Consider the following 20,191-nt stretch of genomic DNA (forward strand, 5'->3'; position numbering starts at 1 on the left):
CATTGAATTTCATAACTTTAATATTTCATTTCACTATTTCATAATTTTCTTCATCAAGCAGCTTCAATGTGGGGGATAAGTGTTAATTTAACGGTTCCACACCTTCAACAGACTGGCTGGAGATGCGCAATAGCTTCTAAGTGCAGGGACACACGATCCGGCGACATCGCCGTCCGGTTGCAAGAAGTACACAGGAAGGCATGGGGCAGAACACACGACGCCGGCGACGGCGAAAACGCCGGCCCGGCGAGAAATTGACCCGACGATATCGCCGGGTATTCTCTACTTCGCCGTCCGGTTTTGCCGCCGGAAAGCAGTAGCAGGGCATTGTACTATATGGAGATGAACACACGATACGGCGAAAACGCCGGACGGCGCTGTCCCCACCCATGCCACTTCTTTATTTATTAACATTTGTAAAGTTACAAATGGGTAGGGTAGGGTTGTAAGGGTAGCTGCTACGATATTTTTCTTCTGCAGGGTTTGCAACACTGATTCAACTGGTTGTGTTGCCCTTTTTTCGTTCAGTGTCGAGTATAATATTGTTGTTACTGTCTAGTTTCCAATTTTTTGTTCCTGTATCTGAACAGCGACTGTCCTACAGGAAGGAAATATTCATCCCCAACAATAATAATAGGAAATAATTGCCGCCGGGCCCGGCGAAAACGCCGGACGGCAGCTTCGCCGTCTGTCGTGTGTTCTGAATGCTAATTGCCGCCGGGTCCGGCGAAAACGCCGGACGGCGATGTCGCCGGATCGTGTGTCCCTGCACTAACTTGACCCAATTGAGCTGCTAAGTGAAAAATTACAGCTTTTTCTTAGTTTCTTAGTCAAATGAGCAATAATAAATTGTTTGCAAAATTGAAAATTTTATCTTCTAAATTGAAAGAAAAACATTGAATAGTACACCTATTGAATAATTACTTTAAAATACCAAATGATTGAACAAGAAGGAACGGTTACTACATGTGAAAATGAGAACAGAATTATACGTCAGAACTGTTTAATGCAGTAAAAATTATAAAAAAATTACTTAGAAAACTATCAACTTAGAAATTTGAGACCAAGTAATCAAACATAGTAAAAATGAGCTTTCCTAATCATTTATTTCAAAATTTACTGAGAATTTATAGGAATTAGATTGACACAGATGAATAATATATGTAATTAGTTAGTTCCACCACGAAGTCTGAGAACCAAGTGGAGTGTAGATTCTTTTTGGATGTTGTAGTCAGACAGGGTTCTGCCATCCTCCAGTTGCTTTCCAGCGAAGATAAGTCTCTGCTGGTCGGGTGGAATTCCCTCCTTGTCTTGGATCTTGGCCTTCACGTTTTCAATGGTATCGGAGGGCTCCACTTCCAAGGTGATGGTCTTGCCGGTCAGAGTCTTTACAAAGATTTGCATTCCTCCACGAAGACGCAACACAAGGTGGAGAGTAGATTCTTTCTGGATGTTGTAGTCAGACAGGGTTCTGCCATCTTCCAGTTGCTTTCCAGCGAAGATAAGACGCTGCTGGTCGGGTGGAATACCTTCCTTGTCCTGGATCTTGGCTTTCACGTTCTCGATAGTATCGGATGGTTCAACTTCTAAAGTGATGGTCTTGCCGGTCAGAGTTTTTACGAAGATCTGCATACCACCACGGAGACGCAACACAAGGTGAAGAGTGGATTCTTTCTGGATGTTGTAGTCAGACAGTGTTCTACCATCTTCCAGTTGCTTACCAGCAAAGATAAGACGCTGCTGATCTGGAGGAATACCTTCCTTGTCTTGAATCTTAGCCTTGACATTCTCGATAGTGTCTGATGGCTCTACTTCCAGGGTGATGGTCTTGCCGGTCAGAGTCTTTACAAAGATTTGCATTCCTCCACGAAGACGCAACACAAGATGAAGAGTGGATTCTTTCTGGATGTTGTAGTCAGACAGTGTTCTACCATCTTCCAGTTGCTTACCAGCAAAGATAAGACGCTGCTGATCTGGAGGAATACCTTCCTTGTCTTGAATCTTAGCCTTGACATTCTCGATAGTGTCTGATGGCTCTACTTCCAGGGTGATGGTCTTGCCGGTCAGAGTCTTTACAAAGATTTGCATTCCTCCACGAAGACGCAACACAAGGTGGAGAGTGGACTCTTTTTGGATGTTGTAGTCTGATAGTGTTCTACCATCTTCCAATTGCTTTCCAGCGAAGATAAGTCTCTGTTGATCGGGTGGAATACCTTCTTTGTCCTGGATCTTGGCCTTTACGTTCTCGATAGTATCGGATGGTTCAACTTCCAGGGTGATAGTCTTTCCAGTCAATGTTTTGACGAAAATTTGCATACCTCCTCTCAAACGCAAGACAAGGTGAAGGGTGGACTCTTTTTGAATGTTGTAGTCAGAAAGGGTGCGACCATCTTCTAATTGTTTTCCAGCAAAGATAAGACGCTGCTGGTCGGGTGGGATTCCTTCCTTATCTTGGATCTTAGCCTTGACATTCTCAATAGTATCTGAAGGTTCAACTTCCAGGGTGATGGTTTTTCCAGTCAAGGTCTTGACAAAAATCTGCATACCACCGCGCAATCTCAGAACCAAGTGAAGAGTGGATTCCTTTTGAATGTTGTAGTCAGAAAGAGTGCGGCCATCTTCAAGCTGCTTTCCGGCAAAGATAAGTCGCTGCTGGTCTGGGGGGATTCCTTCCTTATCTTGGATCTTAGCCTTTACATTCTCGATAGTGTCAGATGGCTCTACTTCCAGGGTGATGGTCTTGCCGGTCAAGGTCTTGACAAAAATCTGCATACCACCACGCAATCTCAAAACCAAGTGAAGGGTGGATTCTTTCTGGATGTTGTAGTCAGAAAGAGTGCGGCCATCTTCAAGCTGCTTTCCGGCAAAGATAAGTCGCTGCTGGTCTGGGGGGATTCCTTCCTTATCTTGGATCTTAGCCTTTACATTCTCGATAGTGTCAGATGGCTCTACTTCCAGGGTGATGGTCTTGCCGGTCAAGGTCTTGACAAAAATCTGCATACCTCCACGCAATCTTAAAACCAAGTGAAGAGTGGATTCCTTTTGAATGTTGTAGTCAGACAGTGTCCTTCCATCTTCCAGCTGCTTTCCAGCGAAAATGAGACGCTGCTGGTCAGGGGGGATTCCTTCCTTATCTTGAATCTTGGCCTTCACGTTCTCAATCGTGTCTGAGGGCTCCACCTCCAATGTAATGGTCTTTCCTGTCAACGTTTTCACGAAGATCTGCATACCGCCTCTCAGCCTCAGCACAAGATGCAAAGTGGATTCTGAAATAGAAATTTTAAAATTATTATCACATGTTATTCATCTTGAAAACCTATTTAGTCCCACTATTCTTGCTTTCACTTGAATGGAAAATAATATTATTTCATTAGCTGGTGGTACTGATAAACTGAACAATTTTTTTTTTGTAAATGATATAGATGCCAGAATATTCCATAAAAAAATTACCCTAAATACATAATGTTACGGAATGATATCAATATAAGATGGCAAACACTCCATTTTTCAGAGCTGTATTCTATCATTGAATGCCAATTTCAGTTCAAATTACAAATTTTAATTATCATTGGCCGAAGTGAATTACTAGATAATATATCAATTCAAAAGAGAAAGCTGTTTCAATATTTTATTTTCAATGGAAACAGCAACTGATTATGCAATAGAAATTGATAAACACATTTTATGATTATGTAAGATTCAATATTCAGTTTCTCATCTATCAGGCTACTACAGTATTAGGCAAGTCACAGAAAGAATCTATGTAGTAGCTTGTTCAAGGAAAAATTTAGAATATTCATTTATTTATTGGATGGAGTAAACAATACAGTAGTCGGAAAAGAAAAAAACAGGCTATTGCCCAAAACTTGAATTGCCTAATTTTGTCTCAAATTGTCCAAATACTATGTAGATGATTTATTAATATAATAAAAGAGAGAATTGGCTCATACCACTACCACCTAAATTATTTGAAGTCATAGTGCTAGGTTGTGACGTCAACAGTAGTCGATGAAATTACCAGAAAGCTGCAAATCTAGTTTAAATTCACTCGATTTCTAATCAGCTTTCTAATTTGATAATTTCATCGACTACTGATGACGTCCTAACAGCCTAGCGCTATGGCTTTGTAAATCTAGGTGATAGTGCTCATACACTTACGAAATAGGAAATTTACGAATCACACATCATCACGTCTGAACTTCTGGACTGATTAACTTGAAATGTTGATATAGGTAGATTCTTTATTCATCGAAGATGGTTATAGGCTTAATTTATACTTTTATTAATTTCTATAGCAATGCCAAGTCAAGTTCTGTTTCTTGTAACATATGAATATGATTTTCCTCATTTCAATAAATATGTCATAATACTTTTCAAATGCGTGTAAGTTCATTTCATGTACTAAAGTGCAGCCTTCATTTCTCTAGACTTCACATAAAAAACTGGACTTATTCAATAATATGTCACTAGTTTTATCCACTCAAAAGGTAGAATAATTCAATTCTTGTATTTTTACAGCATTTTGAAGATATGTACTGCTATAGAAAACATTTAAAATTTATTCCAAGTGAAAACATTTTAAATTCTTCCAAGATTTTAGTAGGTCAAGTTTTCAATAAGACCCTTGCGGTTACCTGCTAGTCTTACATAATTGTAGCTAAGTTTGCTTTATTATGTTGCTGATGTGGCTTCTCTTAGACAAGTCCCTAGTAAGTTGAGTCAAATATTGAATAATAAATGGCACTGCTGGTTACTATGGCTTCTCTCAAGCGGCTTTTAAACAGGGTATGTAGAGACGGAAAGATATTGACATCAGTGCTGGAAATTACATCATTTTCCATTTGGATAGATGTTTTGTAAGTGAATTGTGGACATTGCTGTAATAAAAAGCCAATAGCTTTCAGTCACTACTAAGATATGTCATAAATAAGTAACTCAAGTCTTGCTAAGTCTCATAGAACCCAAAATATTTTTACGAATCTAAATATTTTTCATGGAATTTATGATTCAGAAAATATATAATTCGAAGTTTTCTTCTTGTTATATTAGTTCTATCTATATTAACTATTAAACACTTTCAAGATACAAATACCTACCAATAATCATATTATCTCGGGAAAAAGTAGTACCAACTGTATAGCTATAACGGTTACCTAATTTGTTCATGGCAATAATTGATTGAGCACCAACCTTTCTGAATATTGTAGTCAGACAGGGTACGGCCATCTTCAAGCTGCTTTCCAGCGAAAATGAGACGCTGCTGATCGGGTGGGATTCCCTCCTTGTCTTGGATCTTGGCCTTCACGTTTTCAATGGTGTCTGACGGCTCCACCTCCAACGTGATGGTCTTTCCAGTCAACGTCTTGACAAAGATTTGCATACCTCCTCTCAGCCTCAACACAAGATGCAAAGTGGATTCTGAAATAAAAATTAAGAATTAAGTTATTGCATGTTTTTAGCTTGAAAAAAAAAAAATGTCTAGTATTAAACTCTAATGGTTATTTATATATAAACAGTTCAGTATGAATGTTTCATAAACTGAATTCCAATATCCTATAACATAAAAATCAACTTCCAAATAATATTCAATCAACACATATATTACTAATTGCTTTGGCCCGGTTGCACAAAAGCATGTAAAATATTTCAATCATGATTTAATATAATAATACGAGAACCTATCAGGAAGGCTTTTCCAGAAAAAAGTCTTCTCTAATTGGGGCATTCAATCACGATTAAAAATCAACAGGTTTTTGTGCAACCAGTAAACTAATACAAAATAATAGTTGCGTCAATTATTGTTAATATTGACTTGCCATCGTTCATAATCATGAGCATGTTAGCTAAAATTTGAAACAGAGAATGTAAAACTACACAACGAAGAATAGAAGAATGTACAAATAAAAGTTGAAACATTCATTCAATAAATACATGAAAGTGTAAGTCAGTCTAATCAAAGTTTTAGGAAATTTGCATACAGGGTAGGGCATCATACATTAAAAATAACATTTAGTTTAGGTACAGTTAGCATTGATTATTTTCCAGAGAGATCACTCTTACAAAATTATTTAGAGCTACTGCTAGTAGGAGTGACTTTCAAAAGGTGCGTACAGATAAACGCGCCTCGAACACGCTCCGCACTCGGTCCGATCATGAACGTTACGCGAGATGTTACGCAAGTGATCGCTAGAGGTTCGTAATAGGTTCGAAGGATGATCGTGCGCTTATCGTATTGTTGACTTCGCTACAACCTTTCCTCACAAATGTGAAACGTTCAATCCAGCTGGTCGGGTGACAAAACGAAATACAATTTTCTGAACAGGGGATTTCTGGGTAGCATAATAATACATTATGTTTATATAATAAATTGATGATAATTGTTATGTTTGTTGCATCTATGTTGATGTTTTATTACAAAAAAAAGGTTATGTCTGTCAATGTTTTGAAAGGTGAGAAGCTTGGTTGGGTGTTTGGCTTCTTTCTCCTAAATTCTAAAATGCTGGTACCTATAATTTAAAATGTTTTAATAATAATTTTACATGATTTAGTTTTAATGATTTAATAATTATCAATTTTGATTATTTTATATGCTAACACAGAGATCGTAATTTTCGTAACTGATCCAATAAAAATGTAAACCGCGCATGGGCAACTATTGGTTAGTTAGCCTTAGGAACTTTCCAAGTTCGAGCTGTTACACGCTCTTCTCGCGTTCCACTCTTGCTCCACCTGTGATCATCAATCGATCTGCTCGAGAGACGTTCGATTGCGGAGCGGAGCGTCTGTACGCACCTTTGAGGTAACAAGAACGTGAAGGCTTTTTGAGACAAGATCTTTTTGAAACAAGACCTTAACAAGAACTTTTTTAATAGCATTATGTAATGTATGTAATTACAGTTTATCATGCAATCAATAACACGATATAGGGTGGTCAACCATTTCTTCTTTACTTATGCATAAATTCTTCCATCAAGATCCCTTCAAAGTTTCTTCTTACTATACTGTAATTTGTAAAATACTAGTGTCAACTGAAATCTCGTTCTAGAACAATGTTCACGAAACAGACACGAGAAACGATTACATAACAATATCAAGGATTTAAAAGAACGAACCTTTCTGAATATTGTAGTCAGACAGGGTACGGCCATCTTCAAGCTGCTTTCCAGCGAAAGACATTTCGATCATTTAGCACCAAAATTATATAATCTACTTCCTGCAAACTTCAACAGATTAATCATCCTAGAAAGTTCAAAACAACAGTACACAATTGGTTGATGAGCAAAGGAAGACAGAACATAGAAAACATTATTTCAAACAATATCTAACCATCTAATGATAACAACTCAACACTAATAAAACGCACAGAAAAAAACAAACATAACCTACTCTAGAACATGGTACGCCATAGTGGAGTAGGTCAATTTCCACACAGAAAAAACTAAACAAGTAGAGGACACGACACATTATAAGAATTTTTTGTAACAAACTATTGTATGTAATTGTAATTTATCCAATATTTTGTGTAATTGATGTTGTGGTTTTAGTTTTTTTTTGGAAATGAACATTCATTTAATCTCGTCTTTATTTGAGTCCAGTCTCTGATAGGTTGACGCACTGCATGAAATTACTGTAATAACGCAGTGCATTATCATGAAATAAGAAGTAGCCTACTGCTGGTATAAACAGCTAAGTCTTCATTAGTCATGAAGCTTGAATGGATAAAACACTTCATTGAAGAATCTCAACAAGGTTTCTTAATACTAGTGCCAGCAGAATGCGGGTTGGCAGATTGCTTACAAAATAATTACTAAATTATAGTAAGAACACTAGAATAAAATTGAATAACTATTTTTGAAATTGAATTTTTATTGAATAACTAACGTGTTCATCACATTAATAATTTCTTCAAGTATTGACGAGCACCAACCTTTCTGAATGTTGTAGTCAGACAGGGTTCTGCCATCTTCGAGCTGCTTTCCGGCAAAGATAAGTCTCTGCTGGTCGGGTGGAATTCCCTCCTTGTCTTGGATCTTGGCCTTCACATTCTCAATAGTATCTGAAGGTTCAACTTCCAGGGTGATGGTTTTTCCTGTCAAGGTTTTGACAAAGATCTGCATTCCTCCACGCAATCTCAGCACCAAGTGGAGAGTGGACTCCTTCTGGATGTTGTAGTCAGACAGGGTTCTGCCATCCTCAAGCTGCTTTCCGGCAAAGATGAGTCTCTGCTGGTCGGGTGGAATTCCCTCCTTGTCTTGGATCTTGGCCTTGACATTCTCAATCGTGTCCGACGGCTCCACCTCCAACGTAATTGTCTTGCCGGTCAACGTTTTCACAAAGATCTGCATTTTGCTGCTCAAACAGAAACAAACAACTCAATTAGTACTTTCATTGAAACAGGTCTGACGAAAAAAAAAGAGTCAAATACTTCAAACTTCAAGACAAACTACAATTCTATAGGGCTAGAAAGTCAACAATTATCACTGTCGTTGTGTAGTCTTCGGAAAAAGCAATAATACTACAAACTCTACTTATTGTTAAAACAATCTAGCAGTTGTCATTATTAGTTGCACCAGTGATTAAAGTCCAACTCCTGTCTTGAAAAGTCTCTCCTTTCATGTTCCATCAAATGAATTATAGTAAAAATACAGGAGTAACATTTTACATTTGTCTCCTGTCATGAAAATTCTCTCCTTTCATGATCCATCAAATGAATTATAGTAAAAATACAGGAGTAACATTTTACATTTGTAAAATGATTGATCAAGTTCATAGTGCAAAATCAATCATTAAATCTTATATTTTATGTATAAATATTATATCTTTGAGATAAAAGGAGTTTTAAAAATGCAAAATTTTTGTTGAAAAAATAATTAAAAATTCAAGCAAGATTGAAGCATATTCAAATATATGCTAATTCAAGCATCTTCCTCCAAGTAAGATGAGTGGTATTTTATCTAAAATTCATCATTTTATCAAACATTAGCCTACAGCACCTTATCAGATATTACATTTTATATTTACATCAAGGTTGTTCGGTATACCTTTTTATTTTTATTTAAATTGGATAATCTTTTCCAATATAATTGTTAAGATCATTATAAGAGTGAGAAAAAGTGGCAACTGAAATTTTCAAGTGGTCTAATAAGCGAGTTGTGGGTTATTGAAGTGTTAAACTCAGTTTTCTTTCCAGATCATCAAAGGTTTTAAAATTTCCATTGGAGTTTTTTTTTAATACATTCAGAATATAATTGGCTTTATTCTAATATGAGTTTTCTCGCGATTAAGTCCAAAATAAACAAGTTATATAATCTACAAGAAAAAATACTTTTTTATTTATGAACGATATGGGAATAAAATGTTTTAGTTTGTAAAGATCCATTTTTTGAATTTTTAAGAAAAGTTCTATTAATACGTATTCTCTGAGTGTTAATCTTTGGTGAAAAAAGAAATTTTAAACTTAACCTCACTTTGGACTATTTATGTGCCAAAATCAAGGAATTGAAGAAGTTTTGGGCAATTGCCCGTTTTTCTTTCCAAATATCGTGTTTGTGACTGTTCTAATAAATAAATAAATATAGTCAAAACCGTTCATGATCTGAAAAGAAAACGGAATCTGGAAAGTTAGCACTTCAACATTCCATAACTCGCTTATTAGACTGCTTAAAAATTTCAGTTGCCACTTTTTCTCACTCTTATAATGATCTCAACAGTTATATTGGAAAATATTATCCAATTTAAATAATAAAAAAGTGTACCGAACATCCTCATTCACCAGATACAGTATAAAGAAAAAAATACATTTTTCAGACAATGACCGGTAACCAAATATTACATCACTCAGTGCAACATATCGAAATAAAATTTGATAACAAAGAGTGGAATAAGTAGGCTAATCGATTCAAAGTAAAAATTACATTTTATTCTATTAAAAAAAAGTTCATTTAATTAATGAATAAAACTATTGTTTATATTAAATGATCGGATACTTTGTGTATGTTATGGTGTATAACCACGACCACGACCTAGTAATAGCTCACGACCTAGATAATTATGTATTTAGGCTTAACTACACAATCAAGAGTTTATAAACTAGATTCGAATAAATTTTAAATTATCCTTGTTCCACATTAGCTGCAATATTGAACATGATCTGATCAATACCACGAGTCAGAATTTAGCAAGTTGCTACTTGACCTATAATGATTATTATGCAATCGAAAAACCCAAACTTATCTCAGGTTACAAAGTTCAAATTCAATTATTACTAGCACTATAACTCTGAATGTAATGTTATCTCGGACTTTGTAATCTGAAATAAGAACTGGACATTTTTAAAAACAATGGTAACAAGTAGGAATTTACGATTAATGAATTGTGACTAAATATTTAAAATTTTCAATATTTTAAAACAAAGTAACTCGAGATGGAAGCAAATATGTAAAACAAGAATATATAAGCCTAGTATTTGACTTGAGTTTATTAAATTTATGTAATGAATTATGACTCAAATAAATAATATCTACGTCATGACCTTATTTTTAATTTTACAGGGTCAAGTTCATCCACATCAGATTGTTATAAAATTATAAATAATAGATTACTATTAATGATAGATTACTTAAACGTTTTTATTATGCTGTTTAAATTTGAAAAAATGTAAATCTTATTTGAGTAACCTTGAGTAATTCCTTTGTCATAATTCGTAGGCCTAAGTATAATATTAATTATCAATAGCAACTTGACACTATATTTTAATCATCTTTTAAAATTAAGATACTTTCAAAATATTGTGTATTTAGCTTTGAATTATTAATAGCAACTTAACACTATTTTTCAATTATATTTTAAAATTTAGAAAGCTAAAATATATTTATATTAAAGTATTAAAATGTGTGGATTCAATAATCCAAATCTATTATTGATATTGAGAAATGAAACCATTTTACAATGCTGATTGTAACTCTTTTTTCAAGTGATTATGATGTAATGACTCATCGTATTTCACAATAAATTGCAACAAAGAGAATCAGTACTGTTATTCAATAAGTAATCTCACAATTTAATAATTGGAATTATAATAAAAAAAGACAAAAACACCTATATTAAAACAAATATTTAGCTAAAAGAAAAGAAAAATCAAATAAATTACGTAATGGAAGTAAATAGCCAGATCAGTCTTAGTATATTGCATTCTCTAGACTAATTAAATTACATGACAACATTTCAATTAAATTTTAAAGTTTTACAAAACTGTAATATTCATTAAAATCAATTATGATAGAATAAAGCGATTCAAAGCAAAAGATAATCAAATATGTCAAAATTATTTTCACTCAAAACAAGATGGCGATCAATCTTGGATGACTAGGAACTATCAAACAAGGAAAACAGTGACGTGTAACGTTTCAATTTTTTTTAGAAAATAATAATTTTACTATTTTTCAAAAGTATATTTTCACATTTAATGATAATTAGTTCAAGTTGGAAAGAAATAACAGCATTTTAAAACTGAGTAATTAGAATTTCTTACTAGCCTAAACTTTGAACTCAAATTATCAGAAAAGAAAGTTTGCTACATACTCAACTCTAGTACTATCAAAATTGCTTACTAAAATGTTCAACATAAATTGAACAAAACCATAAAAATTACTTTGTAAATAGAAAAATGATTATTAACTTTTAGTTTTCACTTCAATCAAGAGTTACAAGACTATTCTGAAATCATTGAACAAAGGAATGATTCAAATTAAAGAATTAAAACACAAGAACATAATAAAATATTATAAACAAAATTAAAAGAAGCTGATTCTAGCTTGGACAACTATAATGTATTTCTAAAATTATTCATGAAAGTTGGGAAATTGCGTTGTAGCCTAGATGATGAACAAAGAGCGTAGGCCAATGGACTAAATGCATAAATGTCATAATTACAATAATTTATGATTTGTTATTATATTCATTATGAGTTGAATTGTGCATAGTTTGAAGAATTTATTTGTAAAAGGCTACCTTGCCAAAGCAAATAGATAACAAATTGTTTTAGATTTACAACACTTACAATAAAGAGAACAAGAACAAGATGGCGATCAATACTGAACAGGAAAAAATGACGTGTCAATTTTTTGAAAATAAAATTTTCTGCAATTCAACATAAAAATACCAGGAATAAATAATAGATTTGATTTTTTGAAGAATGCAAATTTTAAATGAGTGAAATTGAATTTTGGAAAACTTTAGACAAGCATCGAAAATGTTTGTCAGCTGGTTAGATTTGAGAACAGAATCATGAAAGCCAAACAGATTTTCAGCGTTTTAGAATAATTTCAATTAAATGGTCGTTGAATATTGTGAATTAGTTAACGAAAAATGGAAATTCTTACCTAAAATTTACACCAAAAGTACTTGAATATACCACAAAGAATTCTAGAGCACAATCTGTCTACTGACAAAACGATCAGGCTATGGCAAACAGAAACTGGTGAATGACGAAATGACGATGGCGAATTTGGATGGAAGTCGCTCGTAATGAAAAGTGGTGGGGACTCCCAGACTTCCTTGTTCGATTCCTTCTAGAACATTCCAGGAAGTAGTACTGCCAACATACAATATAATTCAAATGCTTTTATTCGAATTATATTGAAATTAACTCAAAATAACATTTAATTTATATTTTTCAGCTTGAATCGATATTTAAAATTCAGTTACAGTAAACTTGAGTAGCTGTTTTAATTTGATTCATCAAATTTATGGGAACACACACCGTTGACGAAAGACGCGCGAACTTTTAAAACCAAAATGAAACACGAGAAAAAAGATAAAATTATTTAGATAAATCAGAAATATAGAATATTAATCAAGATTAATATTACTGTATTTGATAACAACTAGAGCTGTTTATTCAATAACTATCAGTTTAAAACAGACAGCTTTGTGTCATTCAACTTTAAATCTTCAGTGGCTGAGGGGACTCAAAAGTATTTAATATATTCTTTGAAACGTTTCAAGTTCAAACATTGATTGAATTGGTAGTATTGAAGTTATTATGAATGCTGTCAGTATGAATAGACATTGCATCCTACTATAGTATCTCAAGTTTTTATTGAGCACAAATAAAGCAACTTTGTGGTAGACTGTAAATAACTGATAGCAGATTTCTTACCATCAAATACTAGGTACAGTACCTAGCTATTTTACTGCATGTAAAAGCAACAAACATAAATTATTTTGAATATTCTTTTCAGTTCTCAGCATTGAAATCTATGTATGAGTTATTACCACCTCTTCAATCTAATCTTAGAAATATTTCATCTTTGTGTATGGGCAAATTCCACTTTAATAGGTACAGGAATGATAAACCTGGTCATCTATTTTATGTATCATTAATCTTTCATCTCAACAGACAAGGCTAAAATTACTCTGTCTTGTATCATATCCATCTCATTTTTATGGTTCTCACTGGTAGCCTACCATACGGTACCTAGTTATGTAGCCTAACATTCTATAATACCGTAGGTAGGTATTGAAAACTACAGTACCTATCCTATGAACCGTACCGACAAATAGCCTACGGTACCGTATATATTTTTACTAAATAATCACTTCGGTATATATTTTTACTAAATAATCACTTCGGTATATATTTTTACTAAATAATCACTTCGGTATATATTTTTACTAAATAATCACTTCGGTATATATTTTTACTAAATAATCACTTCAAGATTGAAGTTGAGTAATTAATTATTTATTCAACATACAAATCACATAAAAAACACCCAACCGATGCTACAGTATTAAATAATAGACTACCTACCCAATGAAAACTGTATAATATCAGGTACTTGACAATTTGTAATCGAGTGATGTGGTATTTTTCCATTATGAATTTACCGTACACAAAGTAAAGTTGTCAACTACTATTCAATTTTAAACGTTTATTTTTTATAATACAACAGAACCTAGTTTTATTTATTTGTGTTCATTTGTAATGCTTGACAATTTCTTACTTGACAATTAATCTTACTATCTAATCTGAAACATGAAAAATCTTAGGCTAGGCACACACCAGTTAGTCAAGACAAGACAAGACAAGATTAGACACGTTTAGTCACAATACTTCACATAGTTGCTTATGAAGACATGTCTAATTGCAATGACTAATCAGTGTGTGTTGCTTCATATGTGAAGTATTGTGTCTGATCATGTCTTGTCTTGACTAACTGGTGTGTGCCTAGCCTAAATCGCTGCAATTACCTTGCATTTTTCTGGTCAAATAAAACTTTATTCACAAACAATCAATCTATTCGATTTATTTACAAAAGATTTCCTTTCCATTCATCACGTCACCAAGAATCATCAATAAACAGTAATCAGAACTTAATTTGGTAACACCAAAGGATACACACATACACACCAATCTAAAATAGGTAGATTACAATACCCCTACGAGGTTTATCAACTCAAGAGCAAAAATATGAAAAGCAGAACATGAACAAAAGAGCTGAAACATGAAAAAACTTAATCACTTCAATTAGGTACCGTACATTTTCTTGTTAAATAATATTTTATTCACAAAAACATCAATTTATTCGATTTATTTACAAAAGATTTCCTTAAACTACCTTATAGACTGTAACCCGGAAAAGCAGCAATATCCGGTGTCCTCAAATCTGCCAGAAAGTATGCAATACCAGCAAGTCCTGTAACAAATAATATACATTTTCCCATCGATTAAATTAGACAAAAGAGTGGAATTAACTAGAAAAGTCAATTGCTGAATAAAAATATGAAATTGAGAAAAGAAATAGACAAAATATGACAAAACCCTGCCATGCAAAACGTTTCCGACAATCGATAGCTGGCTTGCTGATAAGAGCGTCCCTTCCTTGTTAGCTCAACAGATTAGTTATCCGTTCAAAATTATTTACCTTAATATTAGATCATTGCGACAGAATTTTGACGAACTTACTGTAGCTATCTATAATGCGAATATCGATATTATTTTGTTATCAGAAATCAATATCGATCCTGACCTAAGTAGCCTTTTTCAAATAAATGGTTATAAAGCTGTATACAAGTGTGCTCCAAGCAGATTTTATCATGGCCTTGTTGCTTTTATAAAAAAAAAATTAATTTCAAGGAAGTATCTGTCAATTTCAGTTCAGAAAATCTAGAATATATTATGCTGAATTTCAATGTTAATAACCTGACTCTTAATATAATAAGTTTGTATAGACCACACAGTTTTCATAAAGATAATTTCATTACTGATCTAGAGCAGTTAATTCTTGAGGTTGATAATACAGCTAATCTTATCATTATTGGTGATGCGAACCTAGATATTCTTAAATCCAATGATCAATTTGTACAGTTATATGAATCAATGTTTTTTTCTTATGGTTGCAAAAAAGGTATTTCTGCTGTCACTAGAGAAGAGCTCAGGCAAAGTTTGCTCACTCAAACTTGTATTGATCATTTATTCCTACGTCTAAATAGTAATTTTATTGCTCATACCGGAGTCATCAATGTAAAGATCTCCGATCATTATATCATTGGTTGCAAAATTCATTGCAACCCACAATCGAAACCCAATCATGACCAAAAAGTATTCAAAACTATCATAGATAAGAAAAAACGTATATATTTATTAAAACAAAGTGAATGGAATAGTTGTCAATTACTTTCCTCTCCCAATTTGGTATATGAAATGATTAAATTAAATTTTGATAGTGCAACAAAACAGTCTGAGAAAATTATTCGTATTAAAACCAATCATTCCAATGATTTTAAAAATAATTGGATGACATATGAACTATATAATAAGCTTAAAATAAGAAATATCTTATTCAGGCGTTCCAAAAGCAACCCTACGAATACTGTGTACAAAAATGATTATCAAGTTTATAGGAACAAACTCAATAAAGATATCACACTTGCTAAACGAACTTATATAATAAAAAGCTTCAATGATTCAAAAAACAATATCAGGAAGAAATGGAAGTGTATAAATGGTATTTTAGGTCGATCATCTGACGTCTCAGATAGTAGAATCCTTAAAGACTTCTCTCACAATTCTCAAATCCAGACCAAATTTGCTCAGCCTTCGCGGATTCTTTCATAACAAATATTAGAAATACTTCCCATTTATGTCCAATAATTCTTGATGACTCTGTTTCAATCCCACCTAATCACAACTTTTATCTAAGACAAGCTACTATTCAAGACATTAAACAAATAGTTCATGAAATGGATAAAAACAAATCTCCTGGATTTGATGGTATAGGAGTATTGGAATTGCAAACCCTTGAAGACTATCTTTGCACTCCTCTTTGCCGCATGATCAACCTATCTATTCTGAAAGGCATTTCCCCGACTCCCTGAAAAATTCAATGGTTAAACCAATTCATAAATCTGGTGAACGTGATAACTTCAATAACTACAGACCAATCTCTAAATTGTCAGTACCAGAAAAAAATTTTGAAAAATATTTATTAACACAATTAAATAAATACATACTCCAGAACAATATTATATCTAATTATCAGTATGGATTCCAAAAAGGAAAATGCACTGAGTCACTTCTAGTAAATTTTACACATAAAATAAATACTCTCCTGAATGACAGATATCATGTTCTTGCGCTATTCATAGATTATTCAAAAGCATTTGATACACTTAATCATAGGATACTTCTTGAAGAATTACTTAATATTGGAATTACTGGCAATGTATTGAAATTGTTTGAGAGCTATTTGAGTGATAGACACTTCATGGTTAACCTAGGGGGCAATCACAGTGGGTTATATAAATGTGACAATTTTGGAGTTCCGCAGGGAAGCATTTTAGGTCCCATTTTGTACAATATTTATGTGAATTCAATTTCCAAAGTAATCAGACATGGAGAAGTATTGATGTATGCTGACGATACTGCTCTGATTGTTGGACAAAAGAATTTAAAAGTGGCTGAACAATTAATACAGTTTGATTACAACAGAATTCTGAAATGGTCCCATGACAGAAATCTTATAATCAACAGGAAACTGTACTAATGCACTTTAAATCTCCACATCTAAGATGCAACGTAAATCCAACTGTATTAAGCCACGACTGTCATTGCCTTCATGCGAATGTTTCTCAGATCTGCACTTGTCCGCCTCTTACTTTAGTAAATAGTACCCGTTACCTTGGCATTATAATCGATAGCAGCCTGAGATGGTGTCCTCACATAGACTACATTTCAAAAAAACTTCAAGCGCTTAACGCAAAAGTATTTTATTTGCATAAAAATATCACCCCTGATTGCCTATATCTAATTTATAAGTCCTTGATGGAACCAATAATTAGATACGGCATTGAATCATGGGGAAGTGCAGCCGATTATCTTTTATCTAGAGTTGAACGAATACAATCAAGAACATTAAAATGTATAACTACCAGAATTCCTGATGTTAATAATATTGATCCATACAACCCACGTAGCTTACAAATATTCTATCATACCTTATCGCCCAAACATTTCTACCTTTTCAAAATTGTAATACTCCACAAAGAAAATTTATACTATAGACTCCTTGCTCCTCCCTCACCCTACAATTTAAGATCTCCATCAATATATGTAGTACCCAGATTCAATAATATTTATGGTAGAAGATCCCTACATCATGTAATTCCCTACTTATTTAACAGACTACCTCCAAATATTTGTGATTACTCTAAGAAGGATGTAATGTTGTATCTCAATAATAACAGCACAATCAATTTATAAAACTAATAGTATTTCAAACGTACACATAATTTTAAGAAACGTCAATTTAAAAAAAAATGACAGCTATTTGCTTACATTATTAGAATTTTTCAATTTTTGCTGGCAGAAGTTTTGAAATTTTCCTTTTATTGTCACTGCCGCCTGCCTCAACGATAAAAATGTACTATTACTTGTGTAAAATTTTTTTCCCTTTTCCTTATTATTTCATTCCTTTCTAATAAATTTTCATTTTTCCCTTTTTTTAATTAATTCTGTATCAAAATCTGATGTATATTTCTTATTTTATTTTTTCATTTTGCATTAGTTTTCTTTCATTTTTTACTTAAAATTTTGTGCCACCCGGCCAAACTGTAAACGGCCTGTTATTATACAGGCCCAGTACAAACACACCACACAACAGCCAAACAATATTCTAAATGACCAAATTAACTTTTCCTCCCACACCCTTTTTGAAAAACTCATTTAAATCCTCCTCCATTAACCGCCAAAACTCCCCTTCACCCCCACTCTGACCAAATTTCATCCTCATAACCTTAAACACTTCAGTTTCTGTCGGGCTTGAGAATGTGCAATACCAGCACGAAACGGACGTCGCCACATCAAAGAATGTGAGTGTTTTTTCACTTAAAAGTTTTACAAAATTTAATAGTAATAATAACAGTGATAGCAAAATGGATAACCAACAACGAAAAAAATTTTTTTTCTTACTGTTATGTGCTGGTATGATATGGAACATAAAAAACAACAGTTCTTTACTCCGTGAACATGAAAACCCGAAACTGAAAGAAATTATGGTGAAATTCATTTCGAACTGTCAGTATCGGTCACTCCAAGTCTTCATTCAACATGTTATCAAATGTCTTAATGAATATTACTTATACAGTGTCCCACGAAAGGTGTAACAGCCGAAGACAATAGATTCTACATTGAATTTGCTACAAAAAATGTCCAGTAAAATTTTCTTATATCGACCTTAGTTTTCGAGATATACAGATTTTTCGATATTTTTTAAACGTCAATAACTAGAAAACTATCAGTCAAAGAAAAAGAGTAAGAAATTTCCAATAAGATTCGTATAATTTGTTCCATTGTTTGACTTTTTAAACCTTTTATGAGCGTTCGAATTTGAAAAAAGTACATTCGTCGAGTTCAAGCCAAATTTCAAACAGTTTGTACACTATAAAAAGTTTAATAACGACAAACAAAGGAACAAATTATATGAATCTTATTGGAAATTTCTTCCTCTTTCAACCATGTCCTTGAAATTAGATTTTTACTGATAGTTTTCTAGTTATTGACGTTTTTCAAAAATATCGAAATATCTCGAAAACTGATGTCGATATAAGAAAATTTTACTGGTTATTTTTTGTTGCAAATTTAATGTAGAATCTATGGTCTTCGCCTGTTACACCTCCCATGGGACACACTGTCTAAGGAATGTTGACAATTTAAAATGAATATTCCACTTTATGCAACCCAGCATTGGCGTATTAATGATTGATAAGCAACACATTTATCCAACTATGAATTTATGATCTACAATCATCCATATAATGATTATAAATAGAGTAAGTAAGTAGCATCAGAGCTATATATCGAACATGATAACTGATCAATTAGTGATAAAATATCGGGGCACCGAGCTTCGCTCGTTATTTTTATTTATTGATAAACAGAACACAATTCTCTAAAATGATGGTGTTTATATTTTACAGCTGGCTATACGCACTACCTCCGTAATCACCTCTGTTTACGTCGGCTTATGAATTTCGGGAATGCGATAATTTGATTTTCTACAAAATCACTCGCTCACTTTTTACTATCCACAGACGATGAAAGTCTCAGCTGTTTCAGCCAAGGATGAATTATCCTTTTAATGTCGTTCAGCGAGTTTTCCCAAGGATGAGACCTAGTGCAAACGAATTTTTATATCATAAACCTACTATGTTCCAAATTTCGTAAAAATCGTTGGAGCCGTTTTCGAGATCCGTTGAACATAAATGACCAGATATAAAAATATAAACAGATATACAGAAATTGCTCGCTTAATATAATAGGATTAATGATTCACGAGCCACATGTGATAATAATAATAATATCGTGTGACCTGGCTGGCTCAGGTCTGGTGTCAGAGTTTTGTGATGAGTTTTGTGTCAGAGTCGCCACATGTGATGATTGTATGAACTATATCAGAACTGCATCAGAGCTCCATATGTGTCCCGTTCCAGCTAGTGCTGGGTCTGAGTATGAACAATGCCTCTCCATCTTCCGCGGTCTTCCCACCATCGCTTGTCCTCAACCTGTCACCATCTGTATCCTCTCTTCTCCACTTCGTTGACCACTGTATCTTTCCCTCGTCTTCTTGGTCTCCTTCCTTCAATCCTCATCTCTTCCATTCTCTTTGGCAGCCGATCCTCTCCCATTCTC

General features: G+C 33.5%; 2 protein-coding genes across 4 annotated transcripts in view; both read right to left on the minus strand.

Moving 5' to 3' along the window:
• Nucleotides 1-988: 988 nt before the first annotated feature.
• LOC111052874 (polyubiquitin-C) lies at nt 989-12,576 on the minus strand. 3 transcript variants are annotated; one of them, XM_039424854.1, is made up of 5 exons: nt 12,381-12,576; nt 7,928-8,349; nt 5,191-5,418; nt 3,049-3,266; nt 989-2,820 (listed from the first exon to the last, which is right to left on the minus strand). In XM_039424854.1, the coding sequence occupies exons 2-5, from the start codon at nt 8,343-8,345 to the stop codon at nt 1,168-1,170; spliced, it is 2,517 nt and encodes an 838-aa protein (XP_039280788.1). In that variant the 5' UTR covers nt 8,346-8,349; nt 12,381-12,576; the 3' UTR covers nt 989-1,167. The 3 variants fall into 3 exon arrangements, with proteins under 3 accessions (XP_039280788.1, XP_039280787.1, XP_039280789.1); XM_039424853.1 differs by having other exon boundaries at nt 989-3,266; XM_039424855.1 differs by lacking the exons at nt 7,928-8,349; nt 12,381-12,576 and adding an exon at nt 7,113-7,169 and having other exon boundaries at nt 989-3,266.
• A 1,343-nt stretch (nt 12,577-13,919) lies between these two features.
• Nucleotides 13,920-20,191, minus strand: part of LOC111052873 (lanC-like protein 2) — a 35,802-nt gene continuing 29,530 nt past the window's right edge. Inside the window, exon 9 of the mRNA XM_039424858.1 lies at nt 13,920-14,699. Coding sequence (XP_039280792.1) covers nt 14,623-14,699 — 77 coding nt within the window. The 3' untranslated portion in view covers nt 13,920-14,622. The remainder of the gene's footprint in view (nt 14,700-20,191) is intronic.

The sequence above is a fragment of the Nilaparvata lugens genome, chromosome 3 (assembly GCF_014356525.2).
Source record: "Nilaparvata lugens isolate BPH chromosome 3, ASM1435652v1, whole genome shotgun sequence".
In the NCBI taxonomy this organism is placed as follows: Eukaryota; Metazoa; Arthropoda; class Insecta; order Hemiptera; family Delphacidae; genus Nilaparvata; species Nilaparvata lugens.

Bases quoted from the DNA above. Each gene is read 5' to 3' on its own strand.
- LOC111052874 (XM_039424853.1), bottom strand. From the start codon at position 8,345: ATGCAGATCTTTGTGAAAACGTTGACCGGCAAGACAATTACGTTGGAG. The intron at 5,419-7,927 runs GTTGGTGCTCGT...TTTTTATTTCAG, and splicing joins TGACTACAACATTCAGAAAG to AATCCACTTTGCATCTTGTG. The intron at 3,267-5,190 runs GTTGGTGCTCAA...TTTCTATTTCAG, and splicing joins TGACTACAATATTCAGAAAG to AATCCACTTTGCATCTTGTG.